Here is a 22,752-nt window from a genome sequence, read left to right on the forward strand (position 1 = left end):
TGAGGTTTTTATGAGCCCGGCCCATATATTGATTTGGACTTCTCTAGGCCTGTTAATTGGGTCTTCGTGGGCTTCTTGGCCCATTCAGTTTAATAATTTATTTTCAATTTACCATTTTGCCCTTTATTTTTCCGGACTATTTACCCCATTGCCGCCCTTTCGCCGTACTGTCTGCTTCTTCCGCCTAGGGTGCACTTTTCTTCCTCGTTCCTTCTCTTCTCGTTTTCACCTCCACCGGCGTCGGATTCTTCTGAAATTGGGACTCAGGCGATCAGAAATTATTACATTAAGGTCAAATTTTTTTATACTTTTTTGATTTCGTAGTTCACTCTCCTATTCAATGTATTAGGGCTTTTCAATTGTTTAAAATCTCTAATTGTATGTTGGGTCATGTAGTTTAAAGTTCTCGATGAACTATGCCGCAAATAAATAAATTCAATTCTGAAAATGAAGTTGAACAGAGATTTGTTTGTGGTTAGGCAAAATAGTGATCAACTCAACATTTCATATGTGTGTGTGTGTGTGTGCCCGCGCGCGTATGTGTGAAATCACTCTAATAAGCTACCGAAGAACACACACACACACACACACATCTTAACGGTTTGCGATATCTGTATGCCTAAACTTACACTACTCCTGAATTATAGAAAAGGAAATCAGGTTGCAACAAAAAAAAAAAAAAAAAGGATATCCCTAGCACGACTAATACAAAAAACCCTCAGGAGATAATTAAAATCCACTCGTTACGTTTGACAAGTTTTGATTTATGGTGGCTGACATAGCAGATTTAAACTATCGACGATTCAGCTTTTGATATATCTCGATTTTCTTCTCTTTTTTTCTTATACAGATGGCATCTCTTATTGAAGAGACTGTGCAAGAAACAGAAAGTGTTGCGTTTATGAACCTCGCTCTAGAACAGGTGTTTCATCTTTTTTCACTCTTACTGTTTTATTTTGCAAGACCCAATTTAGAGTGTTTTTTGCCAGTTGTTTATAGTTAATAGACATAGTGTACGAACATTTTTTTTCAGTTAGTTATCAGTTATCATTAATTTAAAGGAAAGGTCGTGAAAACAAACCAGAAGGTTAGTTTCAGTAGTAGAGATGGTAAATTTATCAGCAATGAACTCAGTTGGTGAGGTGTTATTTTCGTTGATTGCTAATTCTTAGCTCTCAGATTTTGACACCGTGTCGATCTCATAGTTAATGAAATACTTTTGCTCGTTTAATTTTTTTTTTGATCACTCAAGCCTATAAAAAGGTGAAATTACCATACATGTCTTTGCAATAGGTTTATAAACTGGCCTTTCTCTTGCCAGGCAAAGCTTGCATTGGACAGCCTTGAAGTACCAGTGGGGTAAGCTTCTTCTGTTTTTTCCTTCAAGTTTCTTCAGTATCCATTTGCAGTTGGAAAGAAATTCCAGAAAACGGTTTTAACTTAAAATATTAGTAGATGGTGCAGCTTGAACGTATACAATAGAAGCCTTAATTGACCGACACTTTGATCTAATTCTCCAAAACATGTACAATAGAAGCCTTAATTCTAACATCTAACTGAGGTGACATGGTTGGAATTGGTTGACGATACTACAATATAAATATATTTATGGATAATAGTGTTAGTATGTGGTTCTAATGAACTTACATTTTTTTAATATTTTACCAGTTGTGTAATCGTCCAGGATCAGAAGGTCATTTCCTCAGGGAGAAATCGAACAACTGAAACTAGAAATGTATGCTCCTCTGCTTGCTTCTGCTGCTGTCTACTTTTCTTTCCATTAATTCTCATGTTTGTTCTGAACCCTTTGTTTCCTATTTAATTTTATTGTTTCTTAGTCACATCCCTTTGATATACTTATACTTTGCATTTTGCATGCATGTGTTTTCTTCTATTTTGGACATGTTAATATGTTTCCTAAGCCAGTCTTAAGGAACTACCAAACCCGTTCTAAATCTTCTTTGAGTTGATACTGATATTGGAAATAATTGGTTGTACGATTAGCATGATATTCCGGACATTACCTCCACTTGCTTATTCTTTTTGCCACTTTTTTCTTCTAGCTAACGACATAGCTGGGATGCAGGCCACTCGGCATGCAGAGATGGAAGCAATTGATGTGCTGCTTCAGCAGTGGCAGAAAATTGGATTTACAACGGAAGAAGTCGCGTTAAGATTCTCAACATGCATCCTTTACGTTACATGTGAGCCATGCATAATGTGTGCATCAGCCTTATCGATTATTGGTATGGTCAAGCGCGTTTATTTGCATTCTGTATGCAAGTTTTACTGGATACATTCACTTTGAGTCGGCATTTGTATCAGGAATAAAAGAAGTGTATTATGGCTGTGCAAATGATAAGTTCGGAGGTTGTGGTTCAGTATTGTCCTTGCATACAAAGAGCTCTGGGAAGCGTACGAGGTTTGATACTAAGCTGAAAAAAAATTCAATTATTGAGAATTGATGATTAATACTAACTGCTAATTTTTTGTGTTTAATAGAAAGAATTAACTCATTATTTGCATATCTTTGCAGCAACGGAATTTCGAAAAAGGACTTCAAGTGCACCGGAGGAATAATGGCAACAGAAGCGATCAATCTTCTAAGAAGCTTCTATGAGCAAGGAAATCCAAATGGTAAGCATATCCTCAGAAATTAGTATATGCTGGAGTTACAGTCATCAATTTATCTGATCAGTTATTGGTTTTTAATTTTTATCTTATTCAGCCCCAAAGCCACACAGAACACCAATGCCACAGGTCTAAGGTCGTTTTCAACCAAGTTTTATGCTGGAGGTATGTTTTAGTGCAATTTTCTTGTTACTGTTAAGCTATTTATTTCGATTTACGCAGGAGTTGTATCAAATTCATCTTAGGAAATTGACTAGTGCTCATTTTGAGGTCGTCTTCTGATCGAATAGTCTGTGATTCAGGTATTGTGATGCAGAACATTACATTGTTTCGACTCTAAAGGGACCAAATTGCAGCTCTGTGTGGGCATGTTCGTGTCCTTGTGTGCTGGCAGCCAATTTTGCATTGATGAGATTTTAAAGATTTATTTCGTTTGAGGAATTGAACTTACGAACCATTATTGTAACGAGTGGATTGATATCTTATACTTCGATACCTTGCTGGGATTGAATTAACTTCCTGTAACATCAGTAAATTTAAAAAAAAAAAATGTTAAATCAGTACGATGAGCTTTTAAAATTCAACTTCGTACGATATAATTTTCATTCAATTTATTTTGACATGTAAGTTACTCTCTCTATAATCAAAGTATTTGCGAACATTATTAGTTATTAAAGGATCATAGTGTTTTATTATCATAATTTAATTCAAATTATTAGACTGAAATTAAATGTTGTAGATATTCCATAGTTAGATTTCACCAATGTAAGAAGAAACCACTCTTCACACTATTTACGCGGGCCGTTCATTTAATTCCGAGTAGATCTTCATTATTCATTCGCACAAAACCACACACGTACATCTACGTTTAGTGTTTAGATAAATGGTAAAGATCCACTCGATGTATACTTCACTGAATGTTCGACCACAATCATCCCACTCCAAATCCTTTTAACTAAAAGAAAATTACATGAAAGCCCATTTTTAGAGAGTGGTTTGTATTTTTACCCAAGCATGTTTTTTCTATAGCCTTTTGAAAATTCCTTTGTCTATTTGCCTAAATACACACATATCATAATATAGTGACATAGTACACAACTCAAAAATACTCTCCTCCCTCTCTCTCTCTCTCCTCTTCTCTCTCTCTCTCTTGGAGAAAAAACCCCAAAGCCTGCAGAAAGCGTCAGAGCAATACTTCACTGATGCAACTGCTCCATTGGCTGTCTAAAGGTACAACGAAATTCAAATGTTTTTCATTTTCTTTGTGTATTTCTTGAATCTTATGTTGTGCTTTCTTTAAAGACTAATGGATGTAGTGTAATCATGCTTTTTTTTTTTTTTTTTTTTTTTGTGCTTGAATGATTTATGTTGACTAGAAATCCAGTTTGCAGAACATGCCTTTAAAATTTTGTATAACCGATGTAAATGTTTGATGGGTTTGCAATCGTTTGAGAATTCTTAGTGCAGAATTTTGCCCTATCCGCTACAACTATAGGAATGCTTGCTAGAAACCCTTGAAACGAAAAAAGAAAAAAAAAAAGATCTGTTTGTGATAGAAGGATGATTGTTGTTTATGTTTAGCAATGGGTTATCAATCTGATAAAAAGAATGGCAAAAGCATCTTTTTTGTGGTGGAAGATTCTTGAAATCAGATGGGTGATCTAATAGAAGTTGGAAAAAAAAAAATCGGAAAACATTTATATCTTCGATTTAAAGGAAGTCTGGTGATGAAAAGGGATCTTTAGGGAGTGATGGGCTTTCTAAAACACACAAACGAAAGAAAAAAACCATCGCATATGCAACGAGTCAAGTTGATTCATGAAGTTAATCTTTGCAGCCGCCTTATAATCGAAATTGTAAAGCTAAGGAAGTTACATTACAGGGTTTCAATCACCTTCTTGATAAATTTCACTTTGTCAGTCTCTCTCTAACATTCACGTAATCAAACTTTCCAGTTCATTATATTGAACCATTCCAGCTGTTTCTACCACCTGTTTACTGGTTTGTAACAGTAAAAGCAAATCAAGAAACCACCGATAAGAATTCTTGGAATGATATCTCTGTAAGTAGTAACATGTTTGGCCTTTTAAATCACAGAAAAAAAATTGGTGTTAGTTATTTCAAATAGTTTACTTAAACCAGATAAGAGAGCTGGAGCATATTGCACGAACTCGTTGACTGTATTTATTATCTGGAAACGGATCTTTGCCTAACAGTTAAGCTGAGATACATTTGCCCCACCAGTATTGCTGTTTTTTTGCCCAATTTGTTTGTTTTTTTACTCTTAGGCCTCGTTTGGTTAGGAAGATTAGCCATTATTAACTAAATAGTTGGAAACATCTTTGATGTTTGGTATTCCCAATAACTTGCCGGGTCGACCCGCAAATAGTGTGTTATCATGGCTTATCTTGCCTTACAGGCATGTTTTTTATTGGATCCTCTAAGGTCCAATAATACAATTGGGTTTTATTAGATTACTTAATCTTATCTTGGCTAATCTTATCTTGACAACCAAACGAGGCCTTAATATCTTGAAGTCGGGTAGTGACATTTTAAGATGGGTATAGTATAGTGCAAGACGAGTTCTCTGTCAGCAAACTAGTTTTTAGGTTCCAACACAGCACTTTATTAGTTGAATAGTAAGTTCGTTTAAGCTGCGTTGGTAATATTAACACTGTATCGTTGTCTCTGTTAATCATGCGGGTATCTTTATAATGGATAAAAATGCAGAAATGGATTATCTTATATATGAATCCGATTTGAGTAGTTTTATCTCATTCTTTCTGTAGTTTTATATGTAGTCTTCGATTTATTCATTTTTTGCAAGAAGTATGATTCGAAGTTCCCATCGTTGTTAAGTGGAAGTTGCTCTTTGCTCTCTGTTTTTATTATGCATATGAATTTACGAAACGAGGCATTCATGTGAACGAATGACAGGTACCGAGAATTGGAGAAAATGTTCATTTTGCCGCCAACACCATTTTGACGACTGTGCACAGCTTTTTCCGGAGAGGAGGAGATGCGACGATGACGTATGTTTATTAAATCAGACAAAAAACTATTCCCAGCTATCAACAATGTCTCGAAATTTCTCACCGACTTTTGTATACCAACGTAAGAGACAACGCAAGAACCCTGATGCTGTTTTCACAGTCCATTCATCCGATGTAACTAAACCGAGCAACGGCTCTCACTCTGCTATCAGTTCTGAACAAGAGCACGTCGTTCCAAGTTCAGAAGAAGCTGGTTCTGAAGAGGCCTTGACAACTAACGGGGATAGAGTTTCAACTGCATGCATTGCTGATGATAATTGTTCGTCGTCGAAATCGAATTTGGAACTCAGTTTACCTTCCTTGAACATTGATATGGATGACTCAGGCGAGTGCTCCTCGTCTGGTGCATTGAATGCCGTGAAGGTACCGGAAGAGCTTTCCGAAAGAGATGCATGCATTTCGATTCTCAGAAATCAGGGACTTCTAGATAGAATTCGGACTAGACAGAATCAAGCTTCTACCGAAAGTAACTACTGCTCGAAGCAATGCAAAATCTGCAAGCGCGTGGGAAGCACGTTAAAGATGCTGATATGCGATAACTGCGAAGATGCATTTCACGTTTTTTGCTACAATCCTCGTATGACAATATTACCGGTGGGTGAGTGGCTTTGTAATTCTTGCTCGAAAAAGAAGCATAAAATACTGAAAGATAAATCCGCCGGTAGTTCAGTATCGGAAGGTGGTGATTTAGGGTCGTTAGAAATCATGTTCAGAGACACCGAGCCGTATATGTCTAACGTGCGAATCGGCGATGAGTTTCAATCGGATGTTCCTAATTGGTGCGGCCCGATTCACGAGTATGTTCCGTCGGTTTTATACTCGTTCGTGCTTTGCAAATTACATTTGGCTCCTTATATACATATTTATTTATCTGCTCTTAATAGTTTGATGCTGAAATTGGTACAGGGAATGCGATCATATTGCTGATCTAATAGAAACGGATGGTTGTAATAACTTTAGCACGGAGGTAAAACTTTCGATGATTTAATTTTTTTTTTGTTCGTGTATATAGATACACATGTGGAACATAAAAGTATGGTGTTCTTTCCAGGAACGAGGTTCTCTCAAATCTCTAAGGCTAAGTTCAATCGGTAATTGGCTTCAGTGTCGAGAGGTCATTGAAGGCATTGGAGAAAGTGTCGATGGAACTGTTTGTGGAAAATGGCGCAGGTAACTTTTATATTTTTCCGATAATTAAATCAGCATAAATTTTCGGAATTACGTTGTTGAATAATTTTTAGAGCTTAATATATAAATATGGTAGGGCACCTCTTTTTGAAGTTCAAACTGATAAATGGGAATGCTACCGTTGCATTCTTTGGGATCCAGCTCATGCAGATTGTGCTGTACCCCAGGTAATTTACTGTTTTGCCCTCTTAAAAGCTCTAAATAATTAGTTAAAAGATTATAATAAATCGTTTTAATACAATTTTTTAAATCTGTTGGCGATGATTCAGGAGATAGACACGGAAGAAGTGATGAAGCAATTAAAGTATATAGAGATGGTGCGTTCTGCATTTCCTTCTTCGGTTTTGCTGTATTATGTTTTATAATATATATATAATATTTGATAAATGTTTTGCAGTTGAGACCTCGACTTGGTGCAAAAAAGCGTAAATTGGATTGTTCGAAGAGTAATGGTTCTTCGTCGTTATGAAGAAACGATCTCCACTTTGGTAGCTGGGGTTAGTGAAGTTTTTGAGTTGCGAAAAATACGCATTTTTGAGAGGTGCCTTATTGCACGAGTTCAAACCGTAGGCAATTTTTGAGAATTCTTTTTGTCTCATGTATATATACATACATATCTGGTGTGTCAATAGCAATTTTCTTGAAGGCAAATGCAATTGGTATTCAGTATATGGTTATGAATACTCTTGGTTATATAGTTTTTGCAACCTTAGTCCAAGGGTAGTTTTGTCATATCCAGTGAAGTGCATCGAGCAATATCCAACCGTACGCGTGTGTGTATGCACTCACTCGTACACATTTTGCACATATTCATATGTATACGTGTGCAATTGTGTGTAGATTTACGGTAATACGATACTTGGTGTACTATTTCATCTGATGTAACATCTATATATAGTAAAAGGGCCAAAACTGCAAAGGGTATCAATTAATTAATTAAACTAATTCAGCTATAGAATGATTTAATTTAATTGTATTTAAATTAATACATATAGTAATTGGGCTTTAGCCCCATCATTGAAAACATAGGCCCATCTGAAAATTAATGGAAGCCCAATACCATAACAATTAATTAAAAAATTAAATTTAATATTTAAATATTCTGAAAAGAAAAATGAATATAAAAAATATACATTAAAGGAGCAAAATACATATATATATATATATATATATATATATATACAAGATGGAATTTCATATTGAGAGGGCGAAATGCATGCATATTAACTGGAGAGGTTATTTACGAAGCGAGAAGATTCTATCTTAGAGAGAGAGAGAGAGAGAGAGAGAGAGAGAGCATACAGAAAAAGAAGAGAGAGAAAGTAGGAACTTCATATTTCTGTTATATTGGAAATCCCTCCGCACGGTTAAAGAGAACAAGAGAGGAAGGACGAATCACACGCGCCCCTCTTCTCTCTCTCTCTCTCTCTCTTGGATTTCTCTCTCCCCTGTTTGTTTGTGTTGATCTGCAGCAGAGAATTTGATTTTGATTTTGATTTTGATTTTGATTTTGATTTTGATTTTGATTGGTCGATGAGTTTTGTTGCATGCCACAATTGGGTGCATTTTCCCGTGAATGGAAAGCTTTAGAAAAGCATACGGGGCTCTCAAGGACTCCACCAAGGTTGGCCTAGCTAAGGTCAATAGCGAATTCAAGGTTTGTTTACATCCGATTCCTTCATTCAGCATTTTCATTCGCAGATTTTGAATCAGCCTAATTTTGTTTGCCGCGGTTTTTTTTTTTTTTTTTTTTTTTTTTATTTATTATGTTCTAGGAATTGGATATTGCAATTGTCAAGGCCACCAACCATGTCGAACGTCCCCCGAAAGAACGCCATGTTAGAAGTGAGTGCTTTTTTTTTTTTTTCCGTCGATTTTAGGTTCCATGTTTGGTTTTTGGAATTAGCTTATTGTGATTGGATTTTCTGCAAATTGTTCCGGAATATTCACGATTTCGACTTTCTTCCAGAGATATTTGCAGCCGTAGCGATATCTTGTCCGAGAGCTGATGTTGGCTATTGCATTCATGCACTTTCCAAGAGATTATCAAAGACACACAGCTGGATTGTAAGTTTACCGACTCATTTTACTTTCACCGTTTTTTTTTATAACTTAGATTTCAAATTAAAAATTTACCAGATTGTAATGTGATTGAAAGGAGATTTTAATGTGGTGATGTTTTACTTGTTTATGCTATTATGTCGAATCAATAACTACTATAAGTTATGAGATCGAGATGATTCAATCTCGATCACGTGTGCTAATGACGGTATAATTTCAGGTGGCCATAAAGTGTTTGATAGTTTTCCATAGGATACTAAGGGAAGGCGATCCTAGCTTCAGAGAAGAGTTAGCACACTTCTCCAGAAGAGGAAATTTATTTCAAATATCCAATTTCAAGGATGATTCCGGTCCTGTAGGTAAAAGTTCTCTTCTTAAAGGCACAAATCTTTTTTTTTCCGATTTTTTGGAGCATATTTTTTTAACATTTAGATAGTTTTATTGCAGCTTGGGATTGCTCTGCTTGGGTACGAACATACGCACTGTTTTTAGAGGAAAGGCTTCAATGTTTGAGGAACTTGAACTACGATACAGAGTCAGATAAAGGGACGAAATCAGCTCCTGGAGAATCTAAGGTATTGTTTCTTCATTTTTGTAGTTCATTAATACTAGATTTGAAATTGAAAATTTCAAATCAAAACTAGTTATTATATCATATGATATCAGGCACAAAGTAAGGCCCCCCTGGTTATGAATGCTGAAGAACTGTTGGAGCAGCTACCTGAGTTGCAACAGCTTCTATATCGCTTAGTCTGTTGCCAGGTAATGATTGACTCTTTTCAGATTAACTTGCATTTTCGTAACTCTCGATTCATTATTTGTTTGAAATAATCGTCGCGCAAAACTCTTTTTTCTTTTTTTGCCTCAATAGGAATCTAATTATTTAAAAAAAAATTGCAGCCTGAAGGAGCAGCTCGGCACAATTTTGTCGTCCAATATGCGTTGGCCCTGGTAAGAAAAATATGAAAGAGAAAACAAAGTCTGATTTAAAAAGTCTTGATACAATGTGATAAACTAGTATAATGGATATTGGTGTAATTATGAATGACACAGGTTGTGAAAGAGAGCTTCAAAGTATATTGTGCCATCAACGATGGGATTATTAATCTGGTGGACACGGTATGACGATTCATCATCTACGACAAAGTTGAATATCTTCAGTCGATTTAAGAATTTACAATGTGAGAGATAACTTCGTTTTGTTTTTTATTCTACAGTTTTTTGAAATGCCTAAACACGACGCGGTCAGAGCTCTTGACATCTACAAAAAAGCTGGAAGACAGGTCTATATCTTCATTTAATATCAAATAATCCAGAATAACTGTGCCTGAATTAACATTCTTGAATGATAATTCATGAACGCAAAAATTGATCTTTGTGGTCTTACGTTTAATCCTTGGCTTGTGTAGGCAGATCATCTAGCTGATTTTTATGGCTTCTGCAAAACTCTGGAACTTGCTCAGACCTTTCAGTTCCCTACGTTGAGACAGGTTTTCTTTTACATATTACCTTTATATTTAGTATTTGCTCTGTCAATGTTAATTTTTGATTTTTTTTGAATTTTATGAAATCGCAGCCGCCTCCTTCGTTTCTTGCAACTATGGAAGAATATATAAAGGAAGCATCTCAGGCAGGTCCTTCAGGGTTACAAAAAAGACTGGTCAGTACATATAGTTAACAGAATTTTCTTATTGTAATTAAGGTTCTTAAAATCTACATATGTTCGATAACATCTTGCATTTGATCCCACGCGTACTTCAGTTTCTAAAGTTTTTTCCTTAAGTTCAGCCTAACATGGCTAGGTTCATCTTGTTAGATGCCATTTTGTTTTTCTTCTGCCTCACAAAGCTCAACTTGCGGTAATTAGTTTTCATGTCAATTTTTCTGAATATTTCGATTTATATTAGGCGTTACCAGGGCCAAAAGAAGAACCTAAAAAACCTGAAGAACCAGCTCCAGAAGAAAACAAAAGACAAGCCAAAGAAGTCGAACACAAGAAAAAGATTGTTCACGAGGAACCTGTGTCTAAGATTAGACAGGAATCTGTCTCTAGGATTAACCAAGTCAATCCACCAATAATCTCTGCTCAAGAACCTGTTGATCTGCTTGTAAGTTTTGTTCCTCTTCTATTTTCAACCTTTTTTTAAATTTGGAGACTGCTTTTAGAAGTTTTACATATTTTACGCTTAATCTGCTGTAGGGTTTGGACGAAATAAACCCGAGAGCCTCACAAATAGAGGAAAATAACGCATTGGCCCTTGCAATTGTTCAACCTGGTAATCTTTCAGAAGTTATACAATTCAGCTATTCATCCATCCCCTCTAATACGACATCAATTTTTATAATTGAATTTCTTCAAACTTTATTCTTTTTCGGGTTGTCCATGTAAGTGGAAAAGTTACATCATATTAAGAGATGGTTAAGTTCTTGCAGGCAATGAAGCACTGCCAACTAACAATGCATTAAACGAAATCGGAAATGTTTCTGGATGGGAATTGGCACTAGTCACCACGCCAAGCAACACCAACAAGCCCCAAGTAGCAGAAACCAAAATGGTCTCTCATCTCATTTAATTACCTTACGAAAATCTCTAAAAAAAATGCATGTTATCAGTTCTTACATTCAAAAAAAAAATCTCTAACATTGGCTTGTTCGGATTTTTTTTTTGGCTTTTGAATCAGGCTGGTGGTTTCAACAAGTCGTTGCTCGACAGTCTGTACGATGATGATTTCAGCAGGAGACAACTACAGCTGCATAGTGCTGGGTACAGCACAGGCTATGGTAATGGTTACAACGATCCCTTTGCCATGACAAACAACGTCGGACCAGCTCATACAGATGTTCATCACATGGGAATGATGTCACAGCAGCAGCAGCAGCAGATGACGATGCATCAACAACACATGGTCATGCACCACCACCACCATCATCATCATCAACAACATCATCAGCCACAGCAGTATAATATGATGATGATGATGGCGGCACCCCATACTCATAACGCGTACCCATCATCATCGTCGTCGCAGTATACTACTCAACAGCAAATAATGCCGCAAATGGGGGGGTCATTCAATCCATTTGGAGACCCTTTTGGCTATCCACAGACGACCGCAATGCCACCGCATGGAAACCATACGTTACTCTAGACTTGAGGTCATGTCGTCAAGTTAATTAATTGTTCGTTGTTTATTGGTTCTTATTAATTAATTAATTAATTATTCTTTCATTCTTTATGAATTAAACAGTGGAGGAGAATCTCAAGTTGTAACATATATATAAGTTTGACATTAGGCAGAAATATTTTCTTGTCTTTGGTGTTGTGAGAGACTTCCAAGATGTAAAGCATTATATAAAAGGTTTATGTTAATAAATATTTCGTTGACCGGGTGAGTATCCGTTTGTACCCGTTTGAACCCTTTTGAATCGACATTACAATGTAAACATGATATAAACTCAATTCTATTACAATGGTCACCAATTCTACTCAATTCTTCACCGGAACCCGAGCCATCGGAGTATCGCCGGAAGTGGACGTAAAGGGTACTTATACTCGGATGAATGGTCAAGATGAAAGGGAGAGAATCAAATCAACGGTGGAGATCGAGTACTGCTGGCCCAAAGAAATCACTGGGCCGCCTTAGAAGAGAATTGAGTTAATGGGGTGAATGATTAATCCATTGGGTCCAAAATCCAACAGTTAGTTTGTATTACATAGATTCGAGATATGAACCGGATGATGAAGCATCTAAAAACCGGTTCGAACAAATGAAGTCTGCTGAAAGTACGAATCTTCCTTCTTCCCCAGTTGTTTATCCACAAAAAAAATCCCAACAACCAAGAAAACATTTTCCTGAATTTCCTCATTTATCTCTCTAGATTTTCATCATCTGATTAGCCATGTCTAGAATTGTCTTCCGATCCCTTCCCCGATCACCTCTCCGGCCACTAATCAGCCACCACCGCCACCGCTCCAACAAATCCCGCCGCGCTCAGCTTATCGAAGTCGATGTCGATCAGGCCTCTTCATCGCAGACTGATTCTCCGGAGGCAGCCGCCGAGGTCATCACCCTCGGCATCAAAAAGCTCGAGGACGCAATCCACAGCATCATCGTGCGGCGCTCCGCACCGGATTGGCTCCCTTTCCTCCCCGGCTACTCCTTCTGGGTCCCACCCCGCACCTCCCCTATGCGCCCCAACCACCACCCTTCCGGCAGCATGATTGATATCATCGGAAGATTAGCTTCTTCAGGGGTGGGTAGAGATCGGGGTTCGCCGCTCGATTTGTTCTCCGAAGATGAAAATATGGCCTTCACTTCTGCCAAAGGCTGGCCGTCTTCTTCTTTCTATATCCAAGGTAATCAATCCACTAATTCAAGCTTCCATTAAACTAATTTTGGTTATGGATTTTCCAGATCTAGAGCAGTGACTTATTATAGTATTCAATTTTCCAATTGAATTAGGTTTGCCCCTACTTGTGAATTTCTCAATTACATTGAATTATGTATTATTAGTTAGTGATGATTTGAATTTTCCTGGAATTTTGATTACACCGGTTATCGGAATAAAATTAGATGGTGGAAAAGATTATCCAGGTCTTGAAGACTTGTGTTGATGGTAAACAGATGATCCGAAGAAAATTTTGTCGTTTACTTACGTACTTTCTGTTGTGTTTACTCATAGCTGTGGACTTGCTGCAAAATTATATAGAATGATTTCCGGTTTGGCGATGGAGATAAAGAATAACAGCTTTCGATTCAATCGGAATTTTTTTCCAAATTTGATGCACGTTGTCTTGACGAAATCTCTAGAAACCGCATAAAAATACTGTTTTAAATAAATAACTCAAGGTTGCGTTTGATGGGAAGGATTTCCAAAATCCGTTGAGCTTGATTGAATTGATTTCATATCCATAGCTCTCGTTTGAATTTTTTTACGCGCTGTTTGCTTTGCAGGCACACCCCCCTTACATCCTATTCCAGTTATGGAAATCGAGGTGCAAATTCAAGGTAATGAAGACCGAAACAATGCAGACAATGAATCCAGCTCCGATGATGAGGAAGGATGAACTATAATTTTCATTAAAAATCGAATCTTTGGGTGAGCGAGCCAATTACAATCTTGCCCCAAATTCGCGACCGATTCATTGTGCTTATTTACCTAATAATTATTTGGCGTAATTTTATTCGATTCCAGAGAGGATTCTTCGCCATTGTAGATATATCCCGAGCATGGACGAAAGACTGAATGAATGAAGAGAGCTGATAAACTTTGCACAGATGGAGAAGCCTTTTTTTTGATTGGCTTCGGCCTCTAACACAAACTATGTATTCATCTCTTATTTATGTTGTGGTCCGAAATTTAATAAGCTACATGTATTATCGTTCTTCTTAGCCGAATTCGAGATTCTATTTACGCGTTTCACTGAACTAGATCATGTTGTAAACAAGCAAATAAAATGATATTTTGCTTCATGATATGTACTTTTTTTCTTTTTCTGTCTGGATCGAACGTACTCGGGTTCGATCGATGGACCTGCTGTTTGTATTTAATTCTAATCAAGTGCAAAAAATTCGAAGAAAAAATAAAATCAATTGTGCAAATTCCTCATCAATATTATTATATTTTTTTATGTAAATAAATCAAATATTGGTAAGTTTATGATGGACCTAATTTAAAAAAAAAAACAGTGTTGTACCTTCCGCTCGTAGAGTTGTACGTATGTCATCTACAAGAACTGGAGGTGGCAATACCTGGATTGCAGACGTGGCACAACCTTATTGGACAGAGTTTTGACGACACGTAGATTTAGGAGTGTCTTGTAGAAAGAGAAAATTCAAAATAGTCAGAGAAAGAAATTAGGGATACAAATCCAACAAAAGGGATCGTTCTCAATTACAGAACAGAGCTCCGTCGATCTTCAGAATTAGACTCTGCAATGGCGGACGGACCAGTTACCCAGCCTTCGACGTCATCTTCCGATCAATCTTCTACTCAAGATCCCCTCGATAAGGTAGGTCCGTTTTTTTCTCCGATTGAAATTCTCGGTTTCACGCCCTAATTGTCTATGTTGATTTCTTTGATTTTTATGCGCCTAGTTTGTGGATTCAGTTTGTGATTGTTTATTTTCATTCATCATTTTTTTCCCGGAGGATTTGCATGATCTTTTAAGTTTTGATTTTGCTTATTCATATCACAATTTATGATTTTTCCTTTTTCATTTGGGTTGTGTTATCTACTAATTTACATGGCTGTATTCGTGAATTTGTGTTGGTATTTAGCTGAGGGTAAGAACAAAGCTTGATTTCGGTGTCGGCTCTTTTGATGAGATGCATTTAATTGAATAGAATGTTGTTCATCTTTTTTTCTGTATAATTTGGAGTTTTGGTATCGACGCTTCCATTTTAATGGAAATGGAGATATGGGAATGAAGTTTCTCCAGTAAAGATAGGACTGACATAATAATACTTCGTCTTGACATCTCCCTCGTGTTTGTCTGTATGCTGATCCAATCCCTTTTGAATCTCTGACAGGTTCCAGCATTCAGTGGCTTAAAGTCACCAGATGGAAATAACCCTATGTTCCCGATTATGTATCCTGCTCTTGGTTTTGGGCTATTCCCCCCTCAACAGGACCAAGAACAGATCAATCGTGGGCCTGGTCTTTATGCAGTTCAGGTTCTTCCAAAAATGCAACATATGGCTGGTTTCCCTTCCACTACTCTTATCCCTTTTACCTACAACATACCTACGTAAGTGTTGTAATCGAGATTAAGTTATAATAATTGGGCTTTTTCTTACATTGTCAATTTATGTGCTGTCATCAGCGAACGTAGTACTCCCGAGACAAGACAGGTTGAGGGTGAGCAAGGACAACAGGGGGATCAACCACAACAGCAACAACAACAAGCTGGACCTCAGAGACAAGTTTTTGTTCGGAGATTTGAGATTGCTATTCACCTTGATTTACCTCTCATCTTAAAGCTGATTGCAGTTATTTTCTTGTTCAACCAAGAAGGGTCTGGACAAAGATTTATTCTTCTCGGGTTTTTAGCTTTTCTAGTTTACTTGTAAGCAAGAAGTTTTGTAATCATCTGCCGATTTTGAGAAGAAAAAAAAAATCAAATTTGTATTTCATCTTATTTTGAAATGTATCAGATACCAAACTGGAGCTCTTGCGCCCGTGATTAGATGGCTTTCACAAGGAATGCGAAGAGCAGCTGCACCTCCTCAACCGCCCAGGCCTGCTCCTGTTAGGGCTGACAATTTAGCTGCCATTGGAGAACAAGGAAATGAAAACGTTGGTATAGCAGGTAAACTCTCGAGAATGTGTAATTAATTCCAAGTACCCAATAATTGTACCTAGATAAAAAAAATAATATATGACATGGCAGAGGGGCAAGAGAATGGGGAGAACGAGCAAGTGGATGATGGGAATAGGGCTATCGAGAACGAGCATGCAAACGCAGTGGAGCCTGAAGTTGGCAACAACCGCTTGTGGGTAATTGTAAAGGAGATACAAATGATTGTCTTTGGTTTCATTACGTCACTTCTTCCGGGCTTTCACAACATAGATTAGCTGTAAATAGCAACCGTAAAAAGGATATTATTGGTCATTGTGCCAAACCAAGGTTTAAGCATGACGAAGTTTGTTTGTGGCCTTGATTGTAATAATATATGATTTTGTTTGCTATATTTTCAGACAATTCTTTTATTTTTATTTTTATTTTTAATGTAATGTAATTTACTAGTGCTGATTTGACCACTACTCTTGATATCGATATTTAACTTGCAACAATGAGAATTCTTGTGCTTCTTTTTGGCTTTGTTGAACAACTAATGATACAATATTGTGATGTACAACTAGAAATGCTCTATTGTAAATAGTGTTTTCTATTTAATCCACCGTAAATATATACACATATACATACATATAGATATAGATATATATTATGAATCCAAATCATAATTTATTGTTGCTAATCAAGAGAGAGATAATTACAAAATGTGTGGCACATCACATCTGGGATAGAAGATTGCTTATTTTCCTGAGCTCGTTGAGCGCCAACATGGCTGTGACTTTTCCATTCTCTGGCGACCCCGTTTCGAACACAGATTCAATCACCTGCCCACCCAAAATTGATAAAGAAATAACTAGATTAATTTGGATGATTAAGAAAACCAGGAAGACATGGGGTTAAGCTAACAAAGAAATGAGTAACATTTATCAACTAATAACCAAAATCATCACAGCGATGGATTTTGCATCGAGTACCTGAATATTTTCGAGCATGGCTTCACCAAGATTCCTAAGACTAACCATCGTATTTTGGTCAACTGTCTCCCCTTTACTGCTTTCACATGAGTTATCACACCCTTCACACGTTGCTCCTTCAACCCCATTCTGCTCAAACTTCCGTAACCACAGAAATTTGCCGGAAAAACTTCTCTCCTTCACTCCTGCTACTGATTTTCCCGTCGATTCATCGTTTTGGATATCATATTCCGAAGGGGGGCCATTAGAGACAGCAGAGACACCAACAGGGGGGCAGTCTTCTCGGTGGGTCCCACATGACTCAGCTTCATTTTCATCGACTGATGAGTTCGATGCAACACTACTATTTTCCAATCCGTGTATAGGACTTGGTGGATCCAAGAAATTCAAAGAATTTTCTCCGCTGCTAAATTTCTTATCAGCAACCTCAACTGAACCCTGTTGCTCCACTACTTCATCACACACTGAATTTTCTTTATTTTCGTCTGATCCGAACAAACTTCTAATTACAGAAGATGGCTCCTCTGGTGATTTAATACTTACAGTTTTCGTCAATGGTGGAGGATCGGATTCAGTTCTTGATAACCGCAGTTTAACCCTCTCTGACCAACCCTTTCTGATTTTAGGAACTTCTTCTTTTCCAACACCTTGCTTGTGTTCTTCTTCATTGTGCAAAACTCTCCACTTCTCTTCCCAATAGCTCTCTGGTACCACATTCAGCAAAGTTCTTGGATATGACGAAGAATCTAGAGAGAGACTATGACCTCTAGCACTCGCTGGTTTTACTTCGTTGTGAACGAGCATGATGGAATTCAAGCTGTTCACCTCTACTGCTAGAGCTTGCAAATATTTCGCCTTCGCTACCAGCTTCTCAAGATTTACGTCGTTTGGAAAATTCACCAATTTCTGAAGACAAGAAGTGGCGTTTCCAGTTGCGAGCAACGAAGCTCTCAGCTTGAGTATCATCGAAACTGCAAAAGCCGAAATGAATGCTCCCCTAGGTGAATCGAGTACTCCACAGTTAGAAGACTCTTCTGCCTCAACTTTCTTACACTTTGTATTGTCGCATGCAAAGATTTCATCCCATAATAAGAGAAGGTCCTCGAGGGAAAATTCACGTCCGAATAATACTCTGAGCCAGCGAAGCGAAAAATACTGGGGTTCAACTCCTAGTTCAACGAGGTGAGTGTGAAGAGGCGAATCCACAACAGAAAGCAAATGGTACATTGCTGAAGAAGCTTCAATTATCGGGGAGAAACCAGTGAGTGAACTGCCATAAGGAGATGGAGAGAAAAACTCTGCCATGGAAACGACACCGTGGGCCCCACTCATCAAGGCATCGAACATGGAGTAGGCATCGTGTTCCATAAATTTCTTAGACAAGACAATACCGAGTTCACTTTCTGCTCCGTACGGATCGCTTAGTAAGACAATGGTTTGTGTTACCGGATCGAGTTCGGTCAGATTATTAGCTTTTGCAGAACTTTTGTCAGAATCACTCCCATCAAATTTCTTGAAATCGAGCTTATATGTGGAGTCGCCGTTTTCATGATAGGTAAAGCCATCAAATTTGTCGGCAAAGTGGTCTTTGTGAGATTTTTCCACTTCCGAGAGACGTTCCACATCAACATGAAGAACATACAACAATGGAGCCAAGAGTTCATGCATCCCTGTATAAAAATGAGAAGAAACAGTAACTACGAAGACTTGAGAAATTAATGTGAGTAGATCTAATATATATATATATATATATATATATATATATACCTTGTCTGTAGCCATATTCTGGGTGGCTAAGGCACCAGAGCAAGAGTATACGCCTTAACATGGCTTGGCATCCACTTGTCTGAAAATAGCTATCCCTTTCAGGGTACAAACGTGTCAAATCTTTATCAACCATTTTCTCCAGTTCGGCATTTCTGAAGAAACGACCCCACATGCTGTCTGCAAGAGATACATCAACCACATCGAGTTTTTTAATAAATTCTTGACAAGATTACAGACATATGCTGATGAGTATAATGTGAAAAGGTAATAAATTAAAATATTTCTTACCCGGATTTTGTGACAGAGGATTGTCCATGACGACGTCTGGAGAATTACTTCCATCTTTTGGCACATGTGGATCGACAAGATGCTGTTTCCTCAAAGCAGCATATCTGTAGAAATCAACACATAAACTGATTACACATACAATTAAAAATGCAACAGCACGATTCAATTCCATTGACCATGATCAACGTTATTCGAACATGCTATATTTGTCGATTGTTTCACTTAACCATTGAGATACTTTAAAGCAATGATTCACCGACACGATATAGTTTTAAGTTCTATTCAAGTTACCTTCAAATAATGGAATTAAGCAGCTGAAACAGCCAAGTAATGAAAGAACAATATTTAGAAGCTGGGAAAAAAATCTCTAATGATTTTAAACAAAGAGAAAACTCAATTTCCGACACCATTTAGTAATGAACAATCAATCACATAATGGAAATTCGATGGTTATTGCATTACCACTTTTTGAAACCCTTTTATAATCCCTTTTCAGCCACAATGCAAGCAATTTGATAATGAAAGCAAAGAAGAAGAAAAAAAAAAAAAAAAAAAGGAAATAAAAGTCAACAGTATTTATTACCTTCTACGATAATTGGCGGTAACCCGGCGAAGGTCATCGACCGATGGAGAAGGAGAAGATGGTAAAATCCCCAAACCTAGGCGCCATTGGACCCCTCTTAGATCAACATAACAATGTGAACCTCCACAGGACGACGTCGTTTCAGGCATAATTCTAGTTTCTACAATAACAGGTGCCGCCAAATTGTTAATTTATTTTGGCGGCTTATTTTGCCCTTATTCTCATTTCTTCCAATCCAGCAGAAATCATGATAGAACCCATTCGGGTCAAAAACTGATGAAATGAACCCAGTTGCGTTGCCCTAAACCATCAAGATCATCTTTTTTTTTTTCCGCAACAAAAATTAATTGGATTTCTGCAGAAACTTTTGCCAAGAAAACCAGAATGGGAGGAAAATAAAAACGTTTAATTCTAAAAACGTGTGCATTTATCGCGCAATCGAGCAAAGATCAAATGCTGAAAAGAAACAAAGGGAAAAGCTTATCGGGGAAGAAGGCTATTTAATTAATTAATTTATTTCAATTTTCAAAAGGTGGACTTATTAATTTATTTGAGAAAACAATTAATTAATTTAATTTAATATATATATTATTTAGATCGTATTTTGAATTTAATTATATACGTGCGCGGGGTGCGTCTTTACTCTTTACCACTTTGGCTTTTTTCATTATTTATTATTATTATTAAAATATTAAATCTATTATTCCTATTTAAAAAAGCCCGCAAGAGATCCACAGCTAAACGGGTTGCAGTTTTTGGTGGGTTGGGCCATAAAATGGGCCATATTTTAAGAATATTCTTTTATTTTAAATTTACTTTTTTGTTTTTCTTATATATTTTTTTTAATAAAAAAGATAAAATAAAATTAACTAATATAATTTTACGGTGTAGGAGAAAATGAGAACAGGTCCATAATTAATGACAACATTAATAATGGGGCTCTCATCTGGTGGGCCCAGGTAATGCTACTAACATTGGTACGACCCAATCACGTGTCCCCAAATTTAATCTCTTTCTCTCTCTTGTTTTATTATTATAATTATTAATATTTATTATTTTCTATTTTTATCCTTTTTTATGGAATTTTGTTCCATTAAATAATAATGTTACTGAGGTGTAATTTTTTCTTTAGAAAAAAATAAAAAAGTATCCTTTCTATTTTAAATTAAAAAAAATAAAAAATCGTGGGTACTTCTTTTTAGGAGGAAACTTTTCAAATAGTAGACTTTTTAAGGGTAATTTTACTAATTTAGTTATAATAAAAATAAAATAAAAAGGGTAAATGTAAAATAGTGAGGCCTGAATTATAGGAAAGTCAACTATTTTTGTCGTTTTATGATTAATTGGTCAGACCTTTTTTCATGATGATTTCATGTTTGGTGCAAACAACAGTCAAAGACACTGTATGCTTTGCCAGGTCACACAAAATATCTAATCATCAATTACAATCACAATTAAAAATTAATTTTTACTGAATTAATGCTGAGTTAATTCATTGATAAATAACATTTACAGCTAGCAAATATGCAATAATTACAATAGGGATGGATTTCATTTAGGGTTAGGTTCAGTTAACAGTTGATATTTCATATTAGACACCAAAAGGGCAATTTAGGAATGACACAAATTTAGTGTTAGACAGCAATCTTTGTTGGCCATGTTGCAAGAATAATGACAACAATTATAATTTGAGTCATTTTCAATCATTTTATCCAGATCTGCTAATTTATTTTTACTTATTATGTATTAAATTAATTCCAAAATTACCCTCCACACAAAATTTAAAAAAAAAAGAAGAAAATTTACATAAAATAATATTCAAACTGCATGTATTATTTTGTATTCAGAATTTAATATCTTCAATTTTGCATTTGCCATAAGTTAGGTTTTGCCTTTGGATTCCAAATTTATAAATTAGATGACAATTTAATTTTAATGAGAAATAAATAATAATATATAGTTGAATGTTGTTGGGGCACATGACTATGTACTTGATGAAGAACCACTAGTTGCCACTTCCTACCAATAATATACTTACCTATTCTTAGAAGGTCTAACTTATATATTTTGTACCATTTTCTATATTTGCATTCATTCACCTCTATACTAAAATTAGTATTATCTTAGAAAAATGAAGGGTAAATGTGTAATTAGTTGATAACTTTGTGGTTAAGCCCATTAGCTTAAGTCTGCGTATTTTGAACCTACATAATCGTATGGGCCCCTACGCGATATCGGATACTTATTTTACGACAACGTTGGACCTGTATCGATTACGTAACGTTATATGAACGACTGATATTTGAAAATGCGTCGACTGATTTTCGACTATGATGCATAATATAATTAATTATGGGTAATTAACAAATATAGTAATGTAACATGGAATCTTGAATAGAGTAGGTGGCACAGAGTTTGGTCTTACTATCACATGTAATGTACAAGCATAGCGACAACTATGGTGGGAACATCCCTCACATGATTTCAGAAAATGACCGTTTGCAACAACCATATATTATGATATATATATATATATGAAATTTGTAATAGTATAAATTTTAAATTGATTTTCAAAATTGAAGTGTATAATAAATATTAGTATTGTGAGTTATGAAGAAAGTTATAGTGAAGGGAGCAAAAGAGGGACCAGGGATTAATTACATCCATACCATTGATTGTTCTTTAACTGGTGGGCCCAGCCCAACTTCTTGTGTACTAGATTATTAGTATGGATTTATTTTCAGGACTATTTAAAAAAATGAAATACAAAATTTAACTAAATATATGTTAAAGTATAATAAATTAAAGTTTATATTATATCTCTGACTAAGGAAAAAAAAATATCTGCTGAAGAAATTAAATGCTAGGCAACGGTCATGGTTGTGTTGCCCTTGTGCAGGATTTGAT

General features: G+C 36.3%; 6 protein-coding genes across 6 annotated transcripts; 5 read left to right on the forward strand and 1 right to left on the reverse strand.

Moving 5' to 3' along the window:
• The first annotated feature begins 196 nt into the window (after positions 1-196).
• EMB2191 (Cytidine/deoxycytidylate deaminase family protein) lies at positions 197-3,307 on the forward strand. Its single transcript, XM_088826511.1, has 9 exons — positions 197-291; positions 851-922; positions 1,322-1,359; positions 1,669-1,735; positions 2,087-2,246; positions 2,326-2,422; positions 2,537-2,637; positions 2,729-2,796; positions 2,934-3,307. The coding sequence occupies exons 2-8, from the start codon at positions 851-853 to the stop codon at positions 2,764-2,766; spliced, it is 573 nt and encodes a 190-aa protein (XP_088682637.1). The 5' UTR covers positions 197-291; the 3' UTR covers positions 2,767-2,796; positions 2,934-3,307.
• A 379-nt stretch (positions 3,308-3,686) lies between these two features.
• LOC105956851 (uncharacterized) lies at positions 3,687-7,590 on the forward strand. The gene is made up of 7 exons (XM_012980760.2): positions 3,687-3,861; positions 5,569-6,481; positions 6,591-6,651; positions 6,736-6,854; positions 6,949-7,039; positions 7,142-7,189; positions 7,270-7,590. The coding sequence occupies exons 1-7, from the start codon at positions 3,834-3,836 to the stop codon at positions 7,339-7,341; spliced, it is 1,332 nt and encodes a 443-aa protein (XP_012836214.2). The 5' UTR covers positions 3,687-3,833; the 3' UTR covers positions 7,342-7,590.
• Positions 7,591-8,041: 451 nt separating this feature from the next.
• On the forward strand, positions 8,042-12,326 carry LOC105956525 (putative clathrin assembly protein At5g57200). Its single transcript, XM_088826225.1, has 15 exons — positions 8,042-8,529; positions 8,648-8,717; positions 8,842-8,939; positions 9,154-9,292; positions 9,381-9,508; positions 9,600-9,695; positions 9,834-9,884; positions 9,987-10,052; positions 10,151-10,216; positions 10,343-10,423; positions 10,510-10,593; positions 10,841-11,041; positions 11,134-11,209; positions 11,367-11,488; positions 11,615-12,326. The coding sequence occupies exons 1-15, from the start codon at positions 8,449-8,451 to the stop codon at positions 12,080-12,082; spliced, it is 1,827 nt and encodes a 608-aa protein (XP_088682351.1). The 5' UTR covers positions 8,042-8,448; the 3' UTR covers positions 12,083-12,326.
• A 362-nt stretch (positions 12,327-12,688) lies between these two features.
• On the forward strand, positions 12,689-14,410 carry LOC105956852 (uncharacterized). Its single transcript, XM_012980761.2, has 3 exons — positions 12,689-13,290; positions 13,889-14,033; positions 14,130-14,410. The coding sequence occupies exons 1-2, from the start codon at positions 12,834-12,836 to the stop codon at positions 13,999-14,001; spliced, it is 570 nt and encodes a 189-aa protein (XP_012836215.2). The 5' UTR covers positions 12,689-12,833; the 3' UTR covers positions 14,002-14,033; positions 14,130-14,410.
• A 285-nt stretch (positions 14,411-14,695) lies between these two features.
• Positions 14,696-16,727, forward strand: LOC105956853 (uncharacterized). The gene is made up of 5 exons (XM_012980762.2): positions 14,696-14,946; positions 15,467-15,684; positions 15,760-16,002; positions 16,091-16,245; positions 16,327-16,727. The coding sequence occupies exons 1-5, from the start codon at positions 14,872-14,874 to the stop codon at positions 16,509-16,511; spliced, it is 876 nt and encodes a 291-aa protein (XP_012836216.2). The 5' UTR covers positions 14,696-14,871; the 3' UTR covers positions 16,512-16,727.
• Positions 16,728-16,809: 82 nt separating this feature from the next.
• On the reverse strand, positions 16,810-20,483 carry LOC105956854 (uncharacterized). The gene is made up of 5 exons (XM_012980764.2): positions 19,846-20,483; positions 19,263-19,366; positions 18,975-19,151; positions 17,208-18,877; positions 16,810-17,057 (listed from the first exon to the last, which is right to left on the reverse strand). Exons 1-5 carry the CDS (start codon positions 19,992-19,994, stop codon positions 16,950-16,952), a joined length of 2,208 nt encoding a protein of 735 aa, XP_012836218.2. The 5' UTR covers positions 19,995-20,483; the 3' UTR covers positions 16,810-16,949.
• Positions 20,484-22,752: the final 2,269 nt, after the last annotated feature.

This window comes from Erythranthe guttata, chromosome 12 (genome assembly GCF_056151865.1).
Source record: "Erythranthe guttata isolate IM_541 chromosome 12, IM_541, whole genome shotgun sequence".
In the NCBI taxonomy this organism is placed as follows: Eukaryota; Viridiplantae; Streptophyta; class Magnoliopsida; order Lamiales; family Phrymaceae; genus Erythranthe; species Erythranthe guttata.